At 33.4% G+C, this 22,671-nt stretch overlaps 3 protein-coding genes across 10 annotated transcripts; all 3 read right to left on the reverse strand.

The window, feature by feature from the left end:
- Nucleotides 1-1,051: 1,051 nt before the first annotated feature.
- Nucleotides 1,052-15,871, reverse strand: E(y)3 (PHD finger protein enhancer of yellow 3). Of its 4 annotated transcripts, none has more exons than XM_076783623.1 (10): nucleotides 15,610-15,871; nucleotides 6,081-15,123; nucleotides 5,232-6,002; nucleotides 4,239-4,568; nucleotides 3,611-4,121; nucleotides 3,354-3,535; nucleotides 3,121-3,268; nucleotides 2,839-3,045; nucleotides 2,212-2,327; nucleotides 1,052-1,975 (listed from the first exon to the last, which is right to left on the reverse strand). In XM_076783623.1, the coding sequence occupies exons 2-10, from the start codon at nucleotides 14,395-14,397 to the stop codon at nucleotides 1,860-1,862; spliced, it is 10,698 nt and encodes a 3,565-aa protein (XP_076639738.1). In that variant the 5' UTR covers nucleotides 14,398-15,123; nucleotides 15,610-15,871; the 3' UTR covers nucleotides 1,052-1,859. The 4 variants fall into 4 exon arrangements, with proteins under 4 accessions (XP_076639738.1, XP_076639741.1, XP_076639739.1 ...); XM_076783626.1 differs by lacking the exon at nucleotides 15,610-15,871 and having other exon boundaries at nucleotides 6,081-12,659; nucleotides 12,702-15,397; XM_076783624.1 differs by lacking the exon at nucleotides 15,610-15,871 and having other exon boundaries at nucleotides 3,354-3,523; nucleotides 6,081-15,397.
- Nucleotides 15,872-16,016: 145 nt separating this feature from the next.
- On the reverse strand, nucleotides 16,017-18,403 carry LOC143351761 (cysteine-rich PDZ-binding protein). 4 transcript variants are annotated; one of them, XM_076783636.1, is made up of 2 exons: nucleotides 18,274-18,403; nucleotides 16,017-16,458 (listed from the first exon to the last, which is right to left on the reverse strand). In XM_076783636.1, exon 2 carries the CDS (start codon nucleotides 16,430-16,432, stop codon nucleotides 16,130-16,132), a length of 303 nt encoding a protein of 100 aa, XP_076639751.1. In that variant the 5' UTR covers nucleotides 16,433-16,458; nucleotides 18,274-18,403; the 3' UTR covers nucleotides 16,017-16,129. The 4 variants fall into 4 exon arrangements, with proteins under 4 accessions (XP_076639751.1, XP_076639750.1, XP_076639749.1 ...); XM_076783635.1 differs by lacking the exon at nucleotides 18,274-18,403 and adding an exon at nucleotides 17,103-17,215; XM_076783634.1 differs by lacking the exon at nucleotides 18,274-18,403 and adding an exon at nucleotides 16,720-17,096.
- LOC143351760 (speckle targeted PIP5K1A-regulated poly(A) polymerase) lies at nucleotides 17,345-22,008 on the reverse strand. 2 transcript variants are annotated; one of them, XM_076783632.1, is made up of 5 exons: nucleotides 21,755-22,008; nucleotides 20,909-21,601; nucleotides 20,630-20,712; nucleotides 19,906-20,190; nucleotides 17,345-19,571 (listed from the first exon to the last, which is right to left on the reverse strand). In XM_076783632.1, the coding sequence occupies exons 2-5, from the start codon at nucleotides 21,151-21,153 to the stop codon at nucleotides 18,160-18,162; spliced, it is 2,025 nt and encodes a 674-aa protein (XP_076639747.1). In that variant the 5' UTR covers nucleotides 21,154-21,601; nucleotides 21,755-22,008; the 3' UTR covers nucleotides 17,345-18,159. The 2 variants fall into 2 exon arrangements, with proteins under 2 accessions (XP_076639747.1, XP_076639748.1); XM_076783633.1 differs by having other exon boundaries at nucleotides 21,872-21,953.
- Nucleotides 22,009-22,671: the final 663 nt, after the last annotated feature.

A 22,671-nucleotide genomic window follows, 5' to 3' on the forward strand; every position in this document is an offset into this window, starting at 1 on the left:
TTGTCCATAGTGTATTTATATTCGGCTAGTCAACGGGACGTCGACGTGGATTTTCAATCGTTTTTTGTCCCGTTAGTGTAAGTGTTCTACGTAATGTAAAGCACGTTATGTCGTTTCATAACATGTACTGTATGCTACGCCTCGTTTTTTGCTCAAGCTATTTTTTATTTCTCACATATTTCACGATACGTGCGGAGTGTTAAATGTGTGATTTTATGAAAGAATTTGAAAGCGTGCACAGCCATTTTTATAGTAGCGCTCAAAGGTAAACTGGATTTAAAGAGAAATGAAGATGTTACCACGTATCAAACGTATTAGGGCAAGCTGTGAATTTTATCAGCGACGTGAGAACAGTATTCAATTTATGTTCTTTTTAATCTTTGAAAAAGATTAAACGATAAGCGGAAGTTTGAGACGCGCACTCCTCAGCAAATTGTCCTCTTTCACTTTTTAAATGCTGCCGATATTATTCCGTTGTCATTCAAACTTTTTGTATCGTAATGGCAGATATGTAGCTTTACAAAAATGTATAAAAAAATATCTATTTGACAAAAGTATTGTGCAAGTCCTCGGTAGTTATATAAATAGCATATAACTGATCTATGCTTTAGGGATGTATCTTGTACAAAAAAGAAAAAAAAAAACGATACGTATTGTATTAGAATATTTTTGACAGTATAACATTCATGCAACGATATACCAAAGTTCGTATTTTGCAACTTGGTCATTATTTAAACCATTTCAATACTGTCATCCTCTTTTTTCTGTACATATATTGCTAAATAATGTAAAACATTCTTGCAATGTATTATAAAGTGTAATTAGTTTAAAACAAGACAATTGGTTATCGGTTATGTGTGAATATTAAGGAAGATATGAATTTCTAACGACACGAGGAATAACGGAGCATACTGTTTACGACGTGGATATTGCGTTACTATAAATATGTAAAAAAAAAAAGATATTTGCAAGCATCCAACTCTCGCAACAAAATACTATTCCGAGGATTATATTGCGAAAGAAAAATAAAGAAAGTGATATATATTTTTAAGAAATTGCTATAAAACTCCGTTTTATATTTGATTACATTCCCTTCTAACCTCCTGATACATACATATTTTTTAGATTCTGTTTTTAAAGTTAAAAATTAATAAAATTGTAGGATTGTTAACCTTTCTGTAAGTGCTAAAACTTATTGGCAAAAATTGTTATTTACTTAAGCAAGTAACACATGGAAATATTAAAACAAAAAACAGCACCAAATTATGTACACTTAAAAAGAAACGTTAAAGATTATTATAGAATGTATATAATTCTGTAAAGCAGTCTTTTCATTGATTAGTTTTCTATTATGATTCGCAACTTTATCAATAATAAAGTAGAGTCAAGAATACAAACTTATTATACACGTACTTTGTTTTTTAGTCAAACGTTGACTTTGCTTTGTTTTAAATTAATATGGGAAGACAACAAGTCATTAAAAATTCTTAAATAACATAGGATTCAAAATTACAAAAATGAATTGGAATTATCAAAAATTATCATTAAATATTATAATAATATTAAAAGTGAAACTTTTTATATTTTAAGTTTTATACGCAGCCAATAATAGCCATCGTTTAGTAACAAAATTTCAATTTTTCAAATTGTTTATAATCATACAATTATGTACAGCCACATTTCTTCCATGCAAAGATTCATAAAAAATCTTCCATGATAACTGAAGCACTTAAATCTTCACAGACATTCACTGTTGATACAAATAAAAATTCTCTAGTTTACCAAATTATACTAACGCACGTTTCACATTTTACACAGTTCTTTCAAGTTTAAATAAAATTGTACAATTTGCAGTTTTTTTATGTTCTCAATGTTTTTGATACCAATGGCTTCACCACTTGTTGACGATTTGGTGCACAAAAATCACACAGATAGCTTTTCCTGTCTAATGGCATTCCCTTGGTCTCCACGCAACCTGTAAATTGACATCAACAAAATTCGCTTTATTTACAATAACTTATACGTATTTATATCAACACCGAACATATTTTCCATTTTTAAGACTGTATCCTACCTGAAAATATTTACACATATTTCAAATGCTCAAATAGTTGAAAAAAAAAAGAAAACGAAATGTTATATGAGACATGCAAATGTGATAACATGCAATGAAAAATAAATGGCAGAATTATATGGAATTTGTGTTAGTACCTAAGTGCAGATATTTGTCACATGCGCTGCAATGCACTAGATTCGCTTCCAGGTCGAGTCTTGGGGCAGTATGACAGCGACTGCAGTGCGGGCAATAACGACCCTTTCGCCATAGCCTTATTGTTGCATAAAGATTATGGAGTTAGTGAATATGAATGGATAAGGACACATGAGAAGTTAGCATGAGATATCTAATATGATATTCTGAATCCTGAACTAATCATCTTATACTTGTTTGCATACGTAATTGAATATCAATAAAAATACTGAACTAATACGAAATTAATACTGAATTAATATACTGAAAATGATTTCAAATCAGATTGAAAATAAAAATGAAGGCTTGTTTAAAACTGCAAAATTCTCTTCCAGCACTTCTATTAATTATTTTATTATTGCATTACATGTCATTTTAAAAGCCGAGGATTCAGATGTTGTAATACTGTGAGCACGTGAAATTAGTTTAAATAACTCGGTGAAAGAGAAGTTTAGTATGGACCAAGGAGATTGTGAAGCAAAACTGAAGCCTCGGGAAAATGTTTAAACTTGCGTTTTAGTATGTATATCTCAATACATTTTCACTTGAACGTTACACTACAAAATAACAAACTCGAAACGTGTACTTACTTTGAACACGGAACGCATAGCGTTGAAACATAGACACGAGTATTTTTGTCACCTTTTTTATACTCGTGTTGCCATTGAGCAACACTGTTTCTGTCAGAGTTCACACCTCCAGGTTCTCTTGAGCTACAATTCGCACAGACAGCACATTCTTGGCAGTGCCATCTTCCTTGTGGTACTCGTCGAAGTCCAACGCAGTATATATGGTATCTGAAGACGATTAAACATCATACAATCGTACTTACATTAATTTGATATGTTGTATTTTCAATCTAAAACGCGTACCCTCTGTCGCACATATCACAGAAGAGCATTTTATCTTCGTCCGCAGGATCATGGCATTGAGCACAAGTTTTACAATCAGTGCATTGCCATGCGTACGATTGAATGTGAGGAACCATATCTAACGTTAAATCTATACATGATGGATGAACTGTACAACGAGAACATTATAATTATTACTATAAAATCGTTAAAAGATCTGTACACAAAGTCAAACTAAAAAATAAGATTATTACCATGTCCATTACATGTGCCACATTGAATTAATATTTCATTCTTACTGAGTTTGTTTAAAGTTTTCAAACACATTTTGCATTTTAATTTTACTTCTTCCTTTTGATTTACTATCTCCATATCTACTTCGTCCATTGTGGACTGAGAACCTTCGGTGTCTTGTGTTCCCTCGCTAGAAGATGAACTATATAAAAAATAGACGACTATCTTCTCACAAAAAAATACTAAAACGTTAATAATTTAACGTTACGATACGAACCTTGAATCGTCCGAGGATGAATCACTGTCACTGTCACTCTGAGATCCTTCCGACTGACTATCAAATTTACGTTCATTTGGTCTCATAGGACCGTATAGGACGGTATTTAAGGGGTAATATCGCAATTCGGCTGGTGTATATTCACGATAATAATCTGTGTATTGTCCTGGTATTAGAGCAACGGGATAATGACCGACTTTGCGTTCTGTTTCGACTTTCTGTTGTTTCTTTGGCACATGTAGTGTAAAGGTCTGCAAATCTAAGCTACACTTTCTATTTTCTCTACGAGCTTTATTTAAACTAATGTTCCAAGATAGTGCAGATTGAACAGCCATTTCTGCTAGATCAATTCTATTTTTTTCTGCATTTGCAGCTGCCGTTAATTCTTTTTGTTTCTTGGAATGTTCTTTCACCTGCTTCTCGCGCATATGTTTCCTATATTCTTCGTACTGATCAGGAAAATCACTACACATTACATCTAACACTTCTGAACTACAAATGGCAGTTAAACCTAAAATAATATTAACAAATTCAAGATTTATTATAACTGTTTTTTGTGTTCATAATATAGACATTACAAAGATACACAAGTATCTATATATGTAGATAAAAAAAATAATTATCATACCCATGTCACACATTGCTTCGCTAACTAATCCATTTTCTCTCAAATAATTTCTTTCTTCCATATCTACCACCCTTCGCTTCAAGTCGGGATATTTTCTCTTAAAAGACTTTACACCAAGATACTGGGATATTTGCTCCTGTATCATAATAGTTTCACCTTTACGGTCAAGTGGCCATTCATACTCAGCAATCTTGTCGACAGTAAATGGTCCTTCGTCTGGATCAAAATTAATTTCCATCCTTCGATTCTTCACCTTGACCTTTTCTGATTCTGTAGTTGCTGTGCTAAGTACACTTCCCTGGGACTCTTCATTCACTATAGTTTCAGAAGCTGCAACAGTTGTTATCGAAGCACAATTTGTTGAATACAAGGACATAACCAACTACAATATTACAATATGTTGCAATTTTAAATTAAAATTTAAAATCATAGGAAAAAGTGAAATTATATGTAAATCATTTATACCTTAATTAAAATAAATAAGAAGTTAGAAAGAAATCAGTGAACTGATTCAAAGTTAAGATTAACAGTTAACATCAGTACTTTTATGTTTTCAAAGATATGTGTAGTATTTATAAGAAAATATACATTGTTGAGAGATACAATACTGACCATGATGGTTTTCAAATTCTACGCATACTAATTATGATTTGAAGTGATAGCACATTTTGTGTTTGATTTAAATACAACTATTTTACATTTAGATACCTGAGAGATGTTAGGACACAAGAAAAGATCTATTTATAGATACCTTGCTTGGAGATCTACCAATACATTTATCTTTTGATTTACTTTAGTTATACAATGACTATGGCACATACTGTCTACTCATTACTATGAAGCAGTATAGTTTTTCTCCGAACAAATATTATTAATGTTACGAATGAACTTAAAAAATACAAGAAGCATGATTCAACAGTTATCTATATAAATTATATATAAAAACAAGATAAAGAAATGTATGAATAATATATATAATGACTCGTTTAATACCTGGTGCAGAAATATTTCTAGCAGGAGTTTGAGATCTCGAACCAGATTCCGCGCTCATTCGTGTTTCTTCGTCGATGACCTGTACCGTAGACATATTTTCGTGTTTTCCAGCACTTTCTGCCGGTCGTTTGGACGTTGGTGTCAACCAGTTCAGGTGCTCTGGAGGTACTAACGTCTCCTTATTTTCCGACTTTGCATTCTCCGTCGTCTTATCAGACTTTTCTTCAGCAGCTGACTTCAATGTGGTTTTCTGCATTTTTTCAGAACTCACTTCTGCCAACTTCTTATCTTTCATGCTATCTTTAGAGTCACTTATCACCGGTTTAGGCATTGCCTTGGAAGATTCCAATCGTACTTCCGACATTTTAGTTACATCCAATCGTATTTCCGGTATTTTTGATACTTCCAATCTTATTTCCGGCACTTTTGTTGCTTCTATTCGTACTTCCGGTACTGTTGTTGCTTCCAATCGTACATCCGATACTTTGATTGCTTCCAAGTGCACAATCGTAGAACTTGAAGGTGTACCCTTGCGTGCATCATTTTTTTGTCCTCCAGCCTTTTTCTCAGCTCGAATCTTAGCGTCCATTGCTGGTTGCTTAAGAACTTTGTACAATTCTGGTGATTTTCCAAATGACTGTTGCTGCACCGGAGGATCATCTATCGTTATTACAGCCATCGTCGAAGCTTCTATCGCGGTTAAATCTTGCTCCATCCTAGGCTGTTTTATCATTTGAAGATCTACGATATCCAATTTTCGCTTTCCCCGACCTACCAAACATAGAGAAACATATTTTAAAAAATTTGGACGCAATTCAAGTCAGAAAAAGTCTTATAAAAGATACAAACCTCGCCCTCTACCTCTCTTAGGTGGTGCATAGCTTTTTTGACTCCTACAAGTTCGTTTAGGCCTCTCGTTCTCTCTAGATTCTAAAAGTGGGACTTGTGGTTGTTGCTTCTGATGTGCTTCATCCAAAGACAACGGATCTCTAGGCAGCAACAAATGAGGCGGAGGATGGCTGGCTGCTTGGACCAGCGGATTCCTTCTGGGTCTACCTCTTTTCTTGGGCACCTTTACTTCTGGCATTCTAGTAGGTGGAACTTCCTCTATGATTACAACGTCCTGACTAGAATTTGAATTCTCGTTCACTATGATTAATTCTGGTCGATGCTCGATGATTTCGCAATCAGAATTCATTGGGGAACCGGTTGTATTCTTCGCTAAGATGTCTTTAAGTTTTTCGCTCATCGATGTATCCGACGACTTTGACGGTCTTACTTGGGTAATACTGATCTCTTGGCTAATTACATTCATCTGCTGAAGGCTGATCGCGCTTGATTTTGTATCGAATAAGAACTGTTTCTGGTCCCTAGATGCGACAGGCTGAATAGTGACTTCGGGCAAAATTTGAGTAAGCTGAGCTTCTAGTTTGGACTTCTTTGGTTCTATTGGCGCGATCGTGACCTCTTTACGTTTAGGTGATATTTCGACCACACTGTCCGCTTTCTTTCCTGACGCTTGCACAGGTTCGATCGTCAATTCCGACCGATTACTTTGCAAAATTGTCGAGTGTCCAGTTTTGAGTATTTTCAGTGCAGGCTCTTTGTGAACAGCTTGCGTTGACTCTTTAAATCTCTGAGTGAAACTATGAGTCTGCTCTGAAACTTCTTTTGTCCTGTGGGTGGATTCCGCGTGAGTATCACAAGCTACTATCGTCGGATGACCAGTCTTGGACAATTTAATCTTCATTTCTAAGGGCGATTCGGTGTCTCGACGTTTCAGTTGTCTCTCTTTCTTCTCTGTGTCCACTATAGAGGCATCACCTGTTTTCAACAGTTTGATCTTCATCCCTAACGCAGCGTCAGTGGTTTTTGAATGTTCTGCATCGCTACGTATCGTTTTATTTATATCCTCAGACACTTCAGATTGTATGATAGAAGCATCGCCAGTTTTGGACAGCTTGAACTTCATTCCAATAGGAGACTCCGTTCGTTTAGATGTCTCTTGATGAAGCCTGGGCTCCTCTAATTGCTCTTGTTTATCCGTGGGTACTATGGATGGATCTCCAAATTTGGAAAGTTTGATTTTCATGCCAATTGGCGATTCAACTTTAGTCGAAGCTTCTTGCGCGATTTCTGATTCTTTTGTGGATTCTTGCGCGACTATCGTCGTGTCTATTGACTTGACAATCTTTCTTTTCATGGCAGAAGATGTGTCTGATGCTTTCGTCGTGTCCTGCTGAGTATCCAATTTCTCCTTGCTCTCTAATTTTTCCTTCTGTTTGGTTTCTTTACCCTCGTCCGAAATTTCCGAATGAACGATAGACGCGTCCCCGGTTTTGGACAATTTGATCTTCATTCCAAGCGGCGATTCAGTCCGTTTGGGGACATCCGGGATCTCCAGTTTCTCCTTCGTGTCCTCTGGATTCTCCATCGAAATTATGGAAGCTCCACCTTTCGTCATGGCCAGCTTAATTTTCATTCCCATTGGGGATTCGGTCCTCTTCGGAATTTCGGGAGATGAATTCTCTACCTTGTCCTTTATCTTGCTCGTGTCTTTACCTTCATCTGGCACGTCTGGAGAAACAATCGAGGCGTCTCCGGTCTTGGATAACTTGATCTTCATCCCGATGGGAGAGTCCATTCTCTTGGGGGAGTCGTAAGATGCCTCTAATTTCTCCTTCGGCCGTAATTGCGCTTCTCTGTGATCTTCCTGAGCGTCGTGTCTCTCCGGTTGTATTATCGACGCGTCTCCGGTTTTCGACAACTTGATCTTCATTCCAATAGGAGATTCTGTTCTCTTAGGACTTCCCTGAACTATGTCCAGCTTCTCCTTGTGCTTTATCTGCATGTCTTTTGCGTCCTGTTGCACTATGGATGCGTCACCACTTTTTGATAGTTTAATCTTCATTCCGATTGGCGACTCGGTCCTCTTGGCTTCCTCAAATTTGTGTTTCGTTTCCTTTGAATCGTCGGCCTCGTGCTTCTCGGAAGAAACTATGGACACGTCCCCTGATTTCGACAATTTAATCTTCATGCCGATCGGAGACAACGACAAAGAGCCCTCTGAATACCACTGTCCCATTTCTTCGATGTTTTCGTTTGATATTATTGAAGGGTGACCGCTCTTCGACAGTTTCAATTTGATCTTTCCCAATTTCTGTCCCGGACTGTCCTCAGGATTCGGCGAATTGGTTGCAGACCTGATCTTTGGACTCTTAGGCGATCTTGGCTCGCCGCAATCGGTGATCGCAGATTTAGCAATCTTTAAGATAATCCTTGGCGAACCGACGTTCTCGAAATCGTGTTTTTCGGAATCCTTCCGTGGCGTTTCCGTGATCTTCGGTTCCAACCTTTCGGACAACTTTGGCGACTCTAACATCTTTTGGTAGGCGATCAATTTTGCGTCCTTCGGAATGAGAAGACTGTCCTTGGATGTTGTCGGGGAAATCAAAACCTTCGTCACATCCGTGGGTGGAATTTCTATTTTAGGCGGCTCTTTCAGACGTTCCTCCAAAATCGAGACTTTTGGGATAGTTTCCGAAACTTTGAAGATCGTCCGAGGCAATGTTGACATCGTTTCGATCATTCTTTTGTTATCAACATTTAACGTTTGTTGCATTTTAACGTTCTGCGAAGAGTCCTCGTCGAATTTAACATCAGTCTCAAATATTTTAATCTTTTCTTCGTCTACGGCCAGCTTATCGTCGTCATTCTCAAACTTCTGTATGGCCGCGTCAAGCTTAATTTGTTCAGCAAGCTTCCTTTCGCTCTCCAGTTTCGCAGCTTCCGATATGATTTCAGCCTCGGAAATGGAAATCGAATCCGTCTCGATATTTTCAAGCTCTACCACCAGTTCTGACGCATCTTCGCACATTTCCTCGTCGGGTACAAACAGAGAGGATGTATCTGCCTGTTTTGTTATGTCGTGCACCACACTTTCTACCAGTTTAGAAGAGAGCGCCAAAGGAGAATCAATAGTCTGTTCTTCAGATTCCTGAAGAAATTTAACAGCCGATTCTAATTCGGATATTTCAGAACTAGGCTGTGACGTTTCTACACAGGCCGACGCATCATTCAAATTTTCACTTTGGTCTACGTTTGATAATAATATATCTTGAGCCAATTCCAGCTTAGATTCAGTTTCTTCCAGATCATCTACAGACTCCAATGGGGTTTCTTCGAAGTCTATGTCTAGTTCATTCACTGGTAAACCAGTATCTGCATCCAATTCCTTCTGTAAATTTTCTACATTATCATCTTTATTCATAGACGTGGAAATTATAATGTCATTCACTTTTAATACATTACTTGCCTCAGATTCTTCAGTCTTATCATCTATAGCCTCAATTGTGTTATTTTTCTCTATATTATCTTCTAATGATAGGGTATTGCTGTCTGTTAAACAACTACTAATAACGTCGGTTATATAATCTGAAGCTTGTGCCACGTCAGGAGCATCATTTGACTGTTCCAATAAAAGGGTCATATCTACATCCTTCGGTGATGTCAGTTCTTCCTGAGTTTGTTCTTCTGGTTCCATCGTTTTTAACGTTGCATCCTCACCTTCTGGTATCAAATCCAAGCCCAGCAATCCTTCCAGAGAATCCATATTTTGCGTCGATATTGTATCCTCCATATCTTTGTTCAGAATGTCTTCTGAATCATGTGGCAGTTTCTCAGTTAATTCCTCCATTTCAGCCTCCACCGATGGTAAATCCGCAGATTGTTGAAAAACTGTTTCCATTTCATTAGCCACGTCCACTTCTGTTGTTAAAATGTTTTTAAAATCAGTTGCGCTTCTGACATCGTCCAGAATACTTGTGACAATGTCCTCTGTATTTTGACTCTGTTCTCCAGTGAACATTTCTTCTGTATTGTTACTAGTATCTAAAATATTCTTTAAATTATTTCCATCTTCATCGCTTTTCGAATCACTATCTTCTATATGTTGTTTGTTTGATAGCTCTTGATTTTTATTTACATCTTCTATTACCATTGAATCTTCAGTGCTATCCAAATTAATTATTTTTTCTGCATTTGTATCAAGAATGTTTAGTTTTTCTATATTCAATGAATCTGTATTAGCATCATTCATTTCTACAACAGGAGTTGGTTCACTTTCTTTACAAATTTCTTCTATAATTTCCGTCACGTTTTCTTTCTCTGAATCTTCCTTAGGATCATCTCGATTCATCCCTGACTGCAATTCAACTTCATCTGGTTCTGAAGTTAAATTCAATTCCTCCTCTGTACCTTCCTCTTCTGCATTCCCTTCATCAGGTATTAAAATTTCAGTACAATCTGATGGTGACAACAATGAATCTTTTGGGACAGACTTTATATCAGAAATTTGATCATCACTAGTGATAGACTCTTTAATTTCTTTTATTTTTACATCTGTTTTGCATTGTATTGCAGTTGTATTATCTTCTATCAACTGCTCAGGAGATCTTTTATCATCGCTTTTACAAATGTCTTCGTGTTTTCTTAATGTACTTGTTTCTGTTTCCAATGATTCCTCTGGTTTTACAAGAATTTTAAAAGAACTTTCATCTTTGTCTTTAGTTGACTGTACATCAATTGTAGTTTCTTCAGAGAGATTAGGGTCTATATCTTCACCTTTTTCAACAATTTCTATATCTTTGAACTCTGTATGCTGCTCAATAATATCATCTGTATTTAAAGTTTCTTTAGTTTCTGTTTCTTCAATTATTCTATTCTGAACATCTTTTAATTCTTCACTTTGCTCTTCAGAAATACATTCTTCAATTTTCATTGATTTTGTATTTGTAACACTGTTTTCATCAGTATTAGTATCTATAGACATTGTAATATTTGAAGTTGCCAATGACTCTACTACAGGAACTACAGAATCTACCTCCATTTGTGCATCACAATCAGAAGTTGTATCAGAAATTACTGATGTACATGTTTTCAATTCATCCTCAGGTTTGTCTTCAGTAATTGATAATTCCATTGCTTCTACTGGTTCATTATTAGAAGGTTCCTTTGTCTCAGTTTCAGATGACATAGGATTCTGGCCTTTGCCATCTTCAGTTTGTATATCTATATTAATTTCTGCATTCACAACATTTGCTGCATTATTGACTAAATTTTCAGTTTGCAAGGGTAACTCTATAATAATTTGTGAATCTAAAGCAGAATTTTTTCCAAAAGTTACAGAATCCTTGTCACTTGTTTGAGAGGACAATTGACTGGTCAATGGTTTCAAAGAATTCTCCTGCACTTCTTTTATAATCTCCAATTTTCCAATATTCAATTCTTCTTTTTCTTGTGGTAGTTTCAATGCATCTGAATTATTCTTTATATCTTGTGAATTCAACTGTTGGCATTCCCCAACTTTAAAATCATTTATATTTTCTGGTGGGCATAGTGTAGATTCTGTTTTTAATTTATTTTCCTTCTGAGTAAGTACTGCATCATTATTTATATTCACTTTATCATTTAACTCTATATCTAATAAGTTATTATCATCTGCATTGATTTGAACATTCAAAATATTGACAGATTCTTTGTTTTCTTGAATCATTATGTTTTCTTCGGGTATACATTTTTTAGAATCATGTTTCCATTCCTCTTCTATATCTATACGTTCTATAATGTCGGTTTCATGTTTTTCTATTTTTGTATTCCTTACAAGTTCTGTTTCATCTTTTTCTACTTCTAAGTTCTCCTCTACAATGTCTGTTTCAAGATTATCCATTTCTGAGTTTCCTTCCACAGTTTCTGTAGAATGAATTTCCATTTCCTTTGTGTCGTCTTTTACAATATTTGTTTCATGTGTGTCAGATTCTATGTTGTCCTCTACCATTTCTGTGCTATGTATTTCCATTTCTTTGTGTTCTTCTAAAATGTCTGACTTGTGTATTCTAACTTCTTTTGTATTTCCATCTACAATGTTTGTTCTATGTTTATCCATTTCTATGTTTTCTTCTACAATTTTGATTTCATGTTTTTCCATTTCTATGTTTCCTTTTACAATTTCTGTTTCATGCTTTTCCACTTCTGTATTTCTTTTTATAATTTCTGTTTTATGATTTTCTACTTCTGGGTTTTCTTCCATAATTTCTGTTTCAGGTACTTCCATTTCTATATTGCTTTTTACAATTTCTGGCACATGCTGTTTCGTTTCTGTGTTTTTTTCTACAATTTTTGTTACATGTTTTTCCGCGTCTGTGTTATCTTGTACAACTTTTGTTTCATTTCTTTCCATTTCTGTGTTTTCTTCTACAATTTCCATTTCTGCATTTTCTTCAACAATTTTTGTTTCGTGATTTCCTACTTCTGTGTTTTCTTCTGCAATTTTTATTTCATGTATTTCCGCATCTGTGCTTTCTTCTACAACTTCCATTTTTGTATTATCTTTTTCTACTTCTGTGTTTTCTTCTATAATTTCTAATTTTTGTATTTCCACTTCTGTGTTTCCTTCTACAATTTCTGTTTCAGGTACTATCATTTCTGTGTTTCCTTTTACAATTTGGGTTTCATGTATTTCCGTTTCTGTGTTTTCTTTTGCAATTTCTGTTTCATGTATTTCCGTTTCTGTATTTTCTTCTATAATTTTTGTTTCATGTTTTTTCACTTCTGTATTTTCTTCTACAATTTTTGTTTCATATTTTCCTGCTTCTGTGTTCTTTTCCACAATTTCCATTTCCTGTTTTTCCATTGTTGTGTTTTCTTCTATATTTTCTACCTTACGTATGTCCATTTCTATGTCTTCTTTTACAACTTCTGTTTCATATTCTTTTATTTCTGTGTTTCCTTTTATAATTTCGGTCACTATATTTTCTTTTACAATCTCTGTTCCATGTTCTGCAGTTTCTATATGTCCTACTATCATTTTTGTTTCATGTTTTTCATCTTTTGGAACACAAGTATCATCCACAAGCTCTATACTTTTTTTATTTATTTCCATTTCAGAATATTCCATTATTTCATTTCCTTCTCCTAGTTTCAAACCATCTTTCTCTTTCTGTAATCCCTCTGCTTTTATTACATCCATATCAGCAAGATCTACATTGATTTCTTCTTTTTTAGATTCTAAATCAACACTATCTACTTCGTATTCATTAGGAACAATGTTTTCTGTTTTTTCTAGAGCACTAGACAATTCTTCTGTGTGTCTACATTCTTCAGAAATATTAGATGTATCAACTTCCATATTGTGCACTTTATTCTCTACAGTTCCAAAAGGAATATTCTTGTTTGTACACACCTTACTTAAATTTATACTATCAGACATTTCAGGGACACTATTTAAATTATCTAATGTATCATAGGAATCACTTGTTTCCTTTTTCTCTTCCTTGTGAATTAAACAGCTTTCATTAGAAGTAACTGCTGTAGCTATTATATGTGGTTCAATGTCATTTGTACTCATATCTTGTGAGTCCTCTGAACTATATGCTTCCCCAATAAGCTGTAAACTTCCACGAATACCATTATCAGTTTTTACAGTTATTACTTCATTATTTAGTATGCTGATTTCAACATTATGATCTTGTTGATCTTCACTAGATGTAATTACAGTTTCTTCTTTCTTTGCAGCCTCCAAAGTCAATGAAATATGATCACTTGAAGATTGACTAAACACATCTGTTTTGTTTGTGACACTGATAGAGTCTGTTAATACGGTAGTTTCACAATCTTTCTGTTGATTTTTAAATTCCATATTCTTGAATAAAGTATTTTTATTATTAAGCTGTGAACATTCTTCACTTAATTGTCTTACATCATTATCACAAGTTGTTTCTTCGGTACAAACATTGTTCAAATTCTGTACTACAGATTTCAAACATTCGTTTGTCTCTTTGGAAGCCTTTTGGTCCTCGGACATATTTTCCTCTTGCTTCTCAAACTTGTCTTCGATTATATTTTGACTTCCATCTGTTTTTGATTCTGTAATAATTTGAGAAAGCGCTGCAATTTCGCTTTCTAAGGTGGAATCACTGACTGGTTCTGATTGAACACCAATAATATCATTAATATCCATGATGCTTAGAGCTTCTGTGTCATAAGTTTCAGAATCACTGTCAATACAATAAGGAGCGTAACGGTCTGGCGAATCGTCCTTGACTTCTTGTTTTGTTTCGTTTGTCTCGTCTTTGGAGCCAAACAGGCCCATCTTAGGACTTTCGGACATTGTTTTGATATTCGATGCTGGGCGCGTTATATTTGCATTCGCGACCTTGCTTCGTCTTCGCCGTACCTATCCATGGGAGAACAATTTGTACTGACATTCGTGTGGATTTTATTATTCGTTACTTCTTGGCTTCTGAGTATTGTCCACTGACATGGTATCATCGTCCCATGGAGTTTTTATGCATCGTAGAATTCAAGTTTATTTATTAACGTTTAGAACTACACATAACCAAAACTTTTTTTTCCAGAACAGCCTTGTATCGATTTTCGTAAATCGAGTGCTCTAATTAGTTTATGAAACACTTATTACTTTACAAAGGACTCCATTCAGACTAACATAACCTACACTTTTGGCAATACTTCGTAACTTTCGTAGTACATTTTGTCAACTTCGACGTTCCTCGAAACGACGCTTAGACATCCAGATCAGTGTGGCCAGATTTGGCATAATTGAGTGCATTGACGGCGACACTAGTAACGACGAATTTCCTTAGAGTTTAACGGAGTGTGGGGAAAGCAGTATATACTACCGCACGGACCGTATGTACGTAAGCTTGACACTTCGTACAACTTCGGGAAATCGAGAAAGAAGGCAAGTGTGAGCCTTCCACACGACTTGTGAAAAGGCCACTCGTGTATCTTTTCTTCTTGCTCTTGCACGAGCTAAAATTCAAGTTGATTCAACTCGAAATTATTCAACCTCGAGACAATGATTGCATCTAAACGGCTGAATGAATTTCAACAAAACTTTACATTTAAGTTTTATATTCTCGTTTCAAGGTCTAATTAGATTTTGAGCGTAATAATCTCACGAATAATGATGATTATACGGCTTGTAGTTTTTTAATTATTCCGATACATATAAATTATTTAATTATTTATAAATCTTAAGCAGGATTAAGTTCAAATAAACTTTTCCTCCATTTTCTCTATCTGCTGTTACAGCAGTAACTCATGCAGATTAAGGACAGTATTTTGTTTATATTCCTCGCGGGACGCTGGGTTATAGAAATGACAAGGAAGGAGAAAAAGGGACAAATATACATAGCCTAATCCCCAGAGGTTTCTAACGGGCAATAATTAGAAATAAAATTCTATTGTATGAATACCAGTATTTAGACATCAATTTAATGTATTCCATTTTGTAAAAATGAATACATAGGGAAATTTTAAATTAGAAGAATATATAGTTAAACATGAAATCAATTTATACCTTTCAAGCATGCATCTACGATAAACGTTGATTAAGTGATATGGAATCCATAATTAGTTCACCAATAATTACACTATGTATCTCCGAAAATATTTGATGCTCTCAGTTTATAGCAGAACAGTATTTATGGTTAATAAATGACCCGCACATTAAAGAAAAGTGAGATACCAAATGATCATCTTTAATGTACTTTCTACAGACCACCTGAAAAAGTATTTTAGTGCATATAAATTCATAATAGTAGATTTAACAGAACATTGTATCTTTATTTTATACAAGATTTGACCTTTTACTTAAGGCTAAAGTATAGCATTATAAAATGTCTTTCATTTCATATACTTACAACTTATGTCTTAGAACAAAAGATGTACTTATAATATTTCTGCAAAACTATTTTAAAAAAAGCATTTGTTTACTTATTTTTATTATTAACACCAATATATTTCTTAATAAAAAATTAATTCCTTTACACAGACATAATTATTATAATGTAAATTTACAAAACAATCTTCAAAACAATTTAAGTAGCAGACTGTTTGTAATTTTTTGTACTCATTAGTTTTTTACCACACATTGCACATATAGCTTTCTTATATGCACACGATTGACAATAATGCGATCCAACTTGATGTACTTTCTGCCTGCATATTCTACAAGTTTCAAAAGCTGTGGTATATGGATTAAATCTTGCCTTTCCTGCAGAAAGTGCTTTATTTTCTCCAACTTTACGCCCTCCACTTTCTACAGTATTCCTTGCACCAGATTTCCATGGATCTGGAGTTATCACTCTTCCCAATTTCTTCTCACATTTCTCACAAACCATTTTGAACCACACTTAAAATCTTAATACTAAAACAAGAAATACAGTACAGTATACTGTAACAAAATTACATTAAAAGCTGTATAATTATATTATAAACTAAACCTTAGATAATATTAAAATACTACGCATAATATAACAAACTTTTATTTATGCAAGTAATAGTGAAACGATATTTTTCCAACAATACTACAAGCAAAGGTTGGTTACAATATCTTGTTATTTATAGACAATAAATATACGTAAATATTGCATTAATTTCGAGAAACAAGTGACAATGAATTCCTAACCTTATAAACGCCATATATTAAAATTACAGTTAAATAAACGTCTTATATTGTATGTCCATATATAAACATAGATGTTAGATTGCAGCGAGAGAAAATAGAGTCAAAAAGCATCACAACTGCTCAGAATATAGACGCATCCGACTCTAGTACATACAAGCTATACTCAGCAAGAGGCAGTGAAGCTGTGAGAGTCTGATTTTACACTAGATAGAAAGAGTATGCAGCATTTATGTGTCCCTGTCTATCCAGTATAAAATCGAATTCTCGCAGCTTTACTGTGTCTCACTCAGCATGATTTGTACTAGAATCGGCTGCGATTCAAAGCACAGATCATATCTAAGTTTAAGATTCAGAATGTTTCGAGATAGACAAAAATGGCTCACATTTGTCCTCTTTCTCGACCCCTCGTTGTCGAAATACCGAGCATACATACACATACTTAAGGTTCAAGCATTAGTATGTCTAAGCGGATGGACAAATTATTCGACATGCACTCGCTGCAGTCTAATAGATATAGTTACTTGTAAAATTGATCACACACTCATGTTGATCGTAAAAATTTATTTAAGAGTAAAGACGCAATACATATTTATTCGTAATTTAGCGGATAATTAATACAAAAAAATTAAAACAATATTTGTTATATTTAATTGAAAATGTAAAAATACAAGTATTGCACGGACATACAATTGAATATACACATTGATATTTAGGGATTATTATTAGAAGTGTGCAAGAACCCGAAAACATCGATTCGGGTTCCGAAACCCACGACGATGTTCAAAATTTTAGCTTAGTAACTAAATACTATTTTAATGCAAACGACGCTATTGGATCCACAAGTTAAATATCATTTCTTATAACACGAAGAGAAGCAGGAAACAATCAATTGCTTTAAAGAACGTAAGATAAAACAAAAAATGAGCATAATCATAATAATGAATATGAAAATTAAAGTTGTTCAACTTTTTAAATAATAAATTTAATATTACAAAATGCAGCACAGCAGAGAGTAAGGGTATTAGCTTTTCTACGCGTTAATTTAAAATAAAATATATTCTTTAGTAATACATTTGGTAAATTATTTTCATTCAACAGTTTTTATAACTGTTATGTTTATGGTAATATTAATAATAAATTACATATAATGATTAGAACAATAGGGAATACTTTAATATCTACTCTGCATACCACTAATGGCTATATTTTTATTATACTACAATTCTTTTTGGCATGTTTTACATATCTGGTGTATCTAACTTTAATGGGAAAATCACACTCACGATCATATACAGTAGCCTACTTTCTCCACAGACCTCATACTACAATATATATTATGTGTTCCTGACATTTTCAGAGTCTTGCACACCCCTAATAGCTTTGGTCCATAATTGTATATTTAATATCTGTTCATATTATTCACATATAATTTAAGGGGCCCTAGCACTTGTATTGCATGCGTAGCAATGTTTGGTTTACTATCTTGAGTAATTTACTTTTAGCAAAATATGTAAATTCTTGAAAAACACTTTTAGCACCATTTTGATTACTTACAGTTAAGATTACCTTTGGGGAATGTAACTTCTTTCTCTTGAGTGTATACGTCAAATCTAAGTTTACTTCACTTGTTGCTTTTTTCTTACTATTTTCGATAGTCTGTTCTGATATAAAAGCTTCTTTTTCCAAACAACTCAAACTAGGATCTAAAACAATGCCATTCATTTTTCTATTCCGCCATACACAGTGAGAACCAATACAATGCATTTCAATGTCTTGATTTGCTTCTTCACAAGTAGTGACAGTCTCAACCTGCATTTTGAAAACATTTTCAAAAATATCTTTAATTATATTACAAACAGTATCATAATAATCGATCTCAGCAGATTTTAATTTTTTTGTATCTGTAGATGTATCCATTGCATTTGATTTATTAAGGTTCTGTAAGTGATTTGTACAAATTACAACTACAAACTTATGGTTGGTAGTTTTCTTTTTTAGCTCTGTGGTAAACAAGGTGTTCAGTAAATCTCTACCATCATCTTTACTATTTGCTGCACAAATTTGAGCACCAAGTGCACAATATTGTTGGAAAGTGTCGATTATAGAAAACGGTGTACTTTTTAGAGCATTATCATTAAGTTCTATAGGATCTTGGATACACATTAGATTAGTAATTAACTTAAGATTGTCATCCTCTTCTACACACGCTTTATACCTATCCATATATTGTGGTAGATTTTCAATATCTTTAAATTCTGATTCTGTATGTACCATTCCATCTAATACACAGACTACTTGTGATTTAAATTTAAAATTTGCATAGAAATCAAAAAAACCATGAAGGAGTTGTGGAATGCTACTTGTATTAGTAATTGGAGGTAACACTGCATCTTTGTCAAAATTAACTTGCCACCCATTTATAATTTGTGGTTGGCAAGTTTCCTTAATTTTGATCAAAGGTGGAATAATATTAATTGATGGCTGTTGAAGATAAAAAATAATTAATAACATCAAACCATAACTAGATATTTTTCCAGTACCTGATATTTTAAAATGCAGTGTCCAATATTTAATAAGCATCATTAACGGTTTTAATCTACTATCGAGAGAAATGCAATGTTTTAACAAATCACTTTTATATATACCTAAACTATTTTTAAACGAAATATCACAAAAAACATTTGTTTGGACATAACAAAATTTTATAATAGGTGTTTTAGCTTTCAAAATTGGTATTATACAAGAAAAAGTGGTATTCATTCGGTATAAAATTGCTTTTACGTTTTTAAAAATTTTTTGCATAGTCCATGAAGTTCGTGGTGTGTTTTTATTAGGTTCAAATATTGGCATGCCTAAAATACAAGTATCACATTGTTATAATATATTAATACAGGCTGATTCTTCTGCCAATAGACTCGAAAGGATTGCCTCCGCTTAAACACCGTAGCTCGATGAAGAGGTCGATAATCGCTGTACGCTTAATCGATCGTTCAACGATAGCATTATTGTAACGGAGACGACTTTACTTGTAAGAGAGAAACAGAATAAACTCAACGAACCACGGCTGTAAATATATACGGGTTCGTCGCCGCGGTGTTTAGGCGGCGACATTCCTTTTGGGTCTATCGATAGGAGAATCATCCTGCATAATGTAAAAATTTATATAGCATACAAAAATAATCTTACCAATGTCTACATATATATCTAAATCACAACCTTTAAATCCTAGTCCTGTTCGAGTTGAACCAAATTTGTACACTTCACACTTAGGGAATACTGTTTTAAGTATCATGCATAGGTGCACACAAATGCATTCATATTTCGTTTGAACTTCCATATCAGTAAGTTGTGTTGTATTTAAAAGTGTTACTAATTGATTATCAAATGTAGTTTCTTCTTGAAATATATGTTTTATATTATCATAACATATTTCACTTTTATTTTGCTCCATTGATTTAATTTTTTCTAGATCTTGAAACAACATATTTATAATTTTAAAATATTAGACATATATTCCAAATTATAAAAGAGATATTATTGCTCTTATAGGGATATATAACAGTTGAGTTACCGATTTAGCTCCAATTTTGTACATAGTACACACTATATCACAAAGTAACATATGTTACTTTAATATTTGTGCAATATAATACTATCAAAATATATTCTTTTTACGTTTTGCAAATTGTTTGCACATTTATTTTTGTATATAGCACAATAATTGTATATTATTTTGTTGAAACTCTATTATGCAATAGGATGTAATAATTATTAAAAAAAATTTTCCTGTTTCTACACATAAAAAAAATATGGAAATACTATAATGTGCAAATATTCAAACGTAAATACAAAATTTGAACCAAATCAGGGATCTATATGATGTAGCAAAATATTCTTTGATAATACTTACCATTATGAAATGCTCTTCTTTCTATATTTAATAATACATTATGTACCCAAATAGGTTTACTTAATACAACTTCTACAGATTTTCTATAAGAATAAAAGATTATTATTATAATTATAAACTTAGACTGTAATAAAATTGCAATTCTAAACTAAGAAATTATAATCATACATACATCTACTGCCTTCAATATATTAAAAATATCAGAAATAAAAATATTATCTTTACTGTAAAATTTTATATTGTTTAATACCAATAAATATACAAAATACATTTTATTACCTGTCGCAATATTGTATAGTAAGACAATCTTGACGAAATCGGTGGCATTTAATTGTACCAAATTTTGCGAAAAGTTGAATAAGTTTGTGCCCATAAATAAATTTTGGCAAGGGTGATACAACAACTGACATTTCCATGGTCTGAACCAATTGATGTCTTTTCAAATGTTTTTTACCTACAAGATGACCTTGCAAGGCATGCTCATCTTGAAAGTATATCGAACATATGTCGCAATATTTTGACATTGTCAATTATATATTAAACCTTGTACGGCAGTCACCAGTTAAAATTATACAAATTTAATTTTTTTTTTCTTTGTTGATACTATGTATTACCAGTATTTTAGAAAAGAATGTGTAGAGATTTGCCTTTGTCAAAAATAAATCATTTAAATATTTACAAATGTTAGCTGTCAAAAAATATTTTTGTTTAACGAATAAAAAATTAATATAATTCCTTCATTCATAAGATGTTTGTCAGTATGAAATTTTTTATTAATACCAATGCAAATATAGTTTTTATAAAAGATTTTATACACAAAGTAGGTTATTCTCTTTTTCCTCTATCACTTATTATGGAAAATGTTTTTTAATTAATCTTAAAGTGCTTGAACATTTTTATTTCTGTAATTATTATTTTCATTATTATTTATCATTATTTATTATTGTTCTACTTTTTAACCCTAACCCAGACCTAAAAAAAGATATACGATAAATTATTTTAAATATTTGAAATCTTCAGAATAATATAATGCAACAATATAATATTTCTGAACTTGTAAGTAATATAATAAATTAAATAGTCCAATTTTCGTAGAATATCAAACATCAACACTAAGTAATTTACCATAAAAGAAACCAATTATACATATTTATGATACGAATATCAAACATTAGAATTAATTATAGTTAATATAATAAAGATAATAAATAATATTTAAATTTTGATAACTGGTAACCGTACACTTGTATTATTTCACTCTGGCCCAAGATTTATTTCTGTTGCGTGTTGCGTACAATTTTTATTGTGATGGTACCTTCTTACAACCGTCGTCAGAGGGACACCGAACCTTCTACTTTTCTCACAAGTTCTCAACTTATCTTTGACTCTCTAACGCTGCGCTATCGACGCCGTTCTTTGACTCTTATACATAAAGTTTTCAATCAACAATCAAATGTCATTTTTTTTAAATGTTCATTAATAGGTCAGTGCATTACCTTTATATACATGACATTAATAAATAAAGAAAAAACTGTCCAAACGACTTATGATAAGAAGCGATATAATCATAATAATAATAATTGTGGCACAGAATAAAATACAGAGGCGACACTTCCCAGTTTTTGTGAAACCAAATTTGAGAGCATATGAATGTAAATTGACCAATGGGAATCGTAAGTGACTACTTGCTCTCTCTCTAGTGTGCATATCCAGTCATATTTATACATAATAGAAATCTATACAGGGTGTTCGGCCACCCCTGGGAAAAATTGTAATGGGGGATTTTAGAGGGCAAAATAAGACGAAAATCAAGAATACCAATTTGTTGATGAAGGCTTCGTTAAACAGTTGTTGCGGATCACGTGGTCGGTGGGTTAGGGAAATAAGGTCGTGGGACGGTGCCCGTGGAGCGCTGAACCGCTCTGCTCGGCGAGACGCGCGGAAATCAAACAACTCGATACGTAAAAAAACTTTAATAACTTTATTCAGTACTGTTCTTTAGATATTTCTAAATAGCGATTGAAAACGTTCTCTAGTGCAGG

The sequence above is a fragment of the Colletes latitarsis genome, chromosome 2, assembly GCF_051014445.1.
Source record: "Colletes latitarsis isolate SP2378_abdomen chromosome 2, iyColLati1, whole genome shotgun sequence".
In the NCBI taxonomy this organism is placed as follows: domain Eukaryota; kingdom Metazoa; phylum Arthropoda; class Insecta; order Hymenoptera; family Colletidae; genus Colletes; species Colletes latitarsis.

What these genes read in the sequence shown, in the direction of transcription:
- LOC143351761 (XM_076783636.1), bottom strand. Translation starts at nt 16,432, where the DNA reads ATGGTTTGTGAGAAATGTGAGAAGAAATTGGGAAGAGTGATAACTCCA.
- LOC143351760 (XM_076783632.1), bottom strand. Translation starts at nt 21,153, where the DNA reads ATGTCAAAATATTGCGACATATGTTCGATATACTTTCAAGATGAGCAT. An exon ending in ACTATACAATATTGCGACAG is followed by an intron (nt 20,713 to 20,908) that starts GTAATAAAATGT and finishes TTATTCTTATAG; the next exon opens with AAAATCTGTAGAAGTTGTAT. An exon ending in AGATATATATGTAGACATTG is followed by an intron (nt 19,572 to 19,905) that starts GTAAGATTATTT and finishes CTTGTATTTTAG; the next exon opens with GCATGCCAATATTTGAACCT.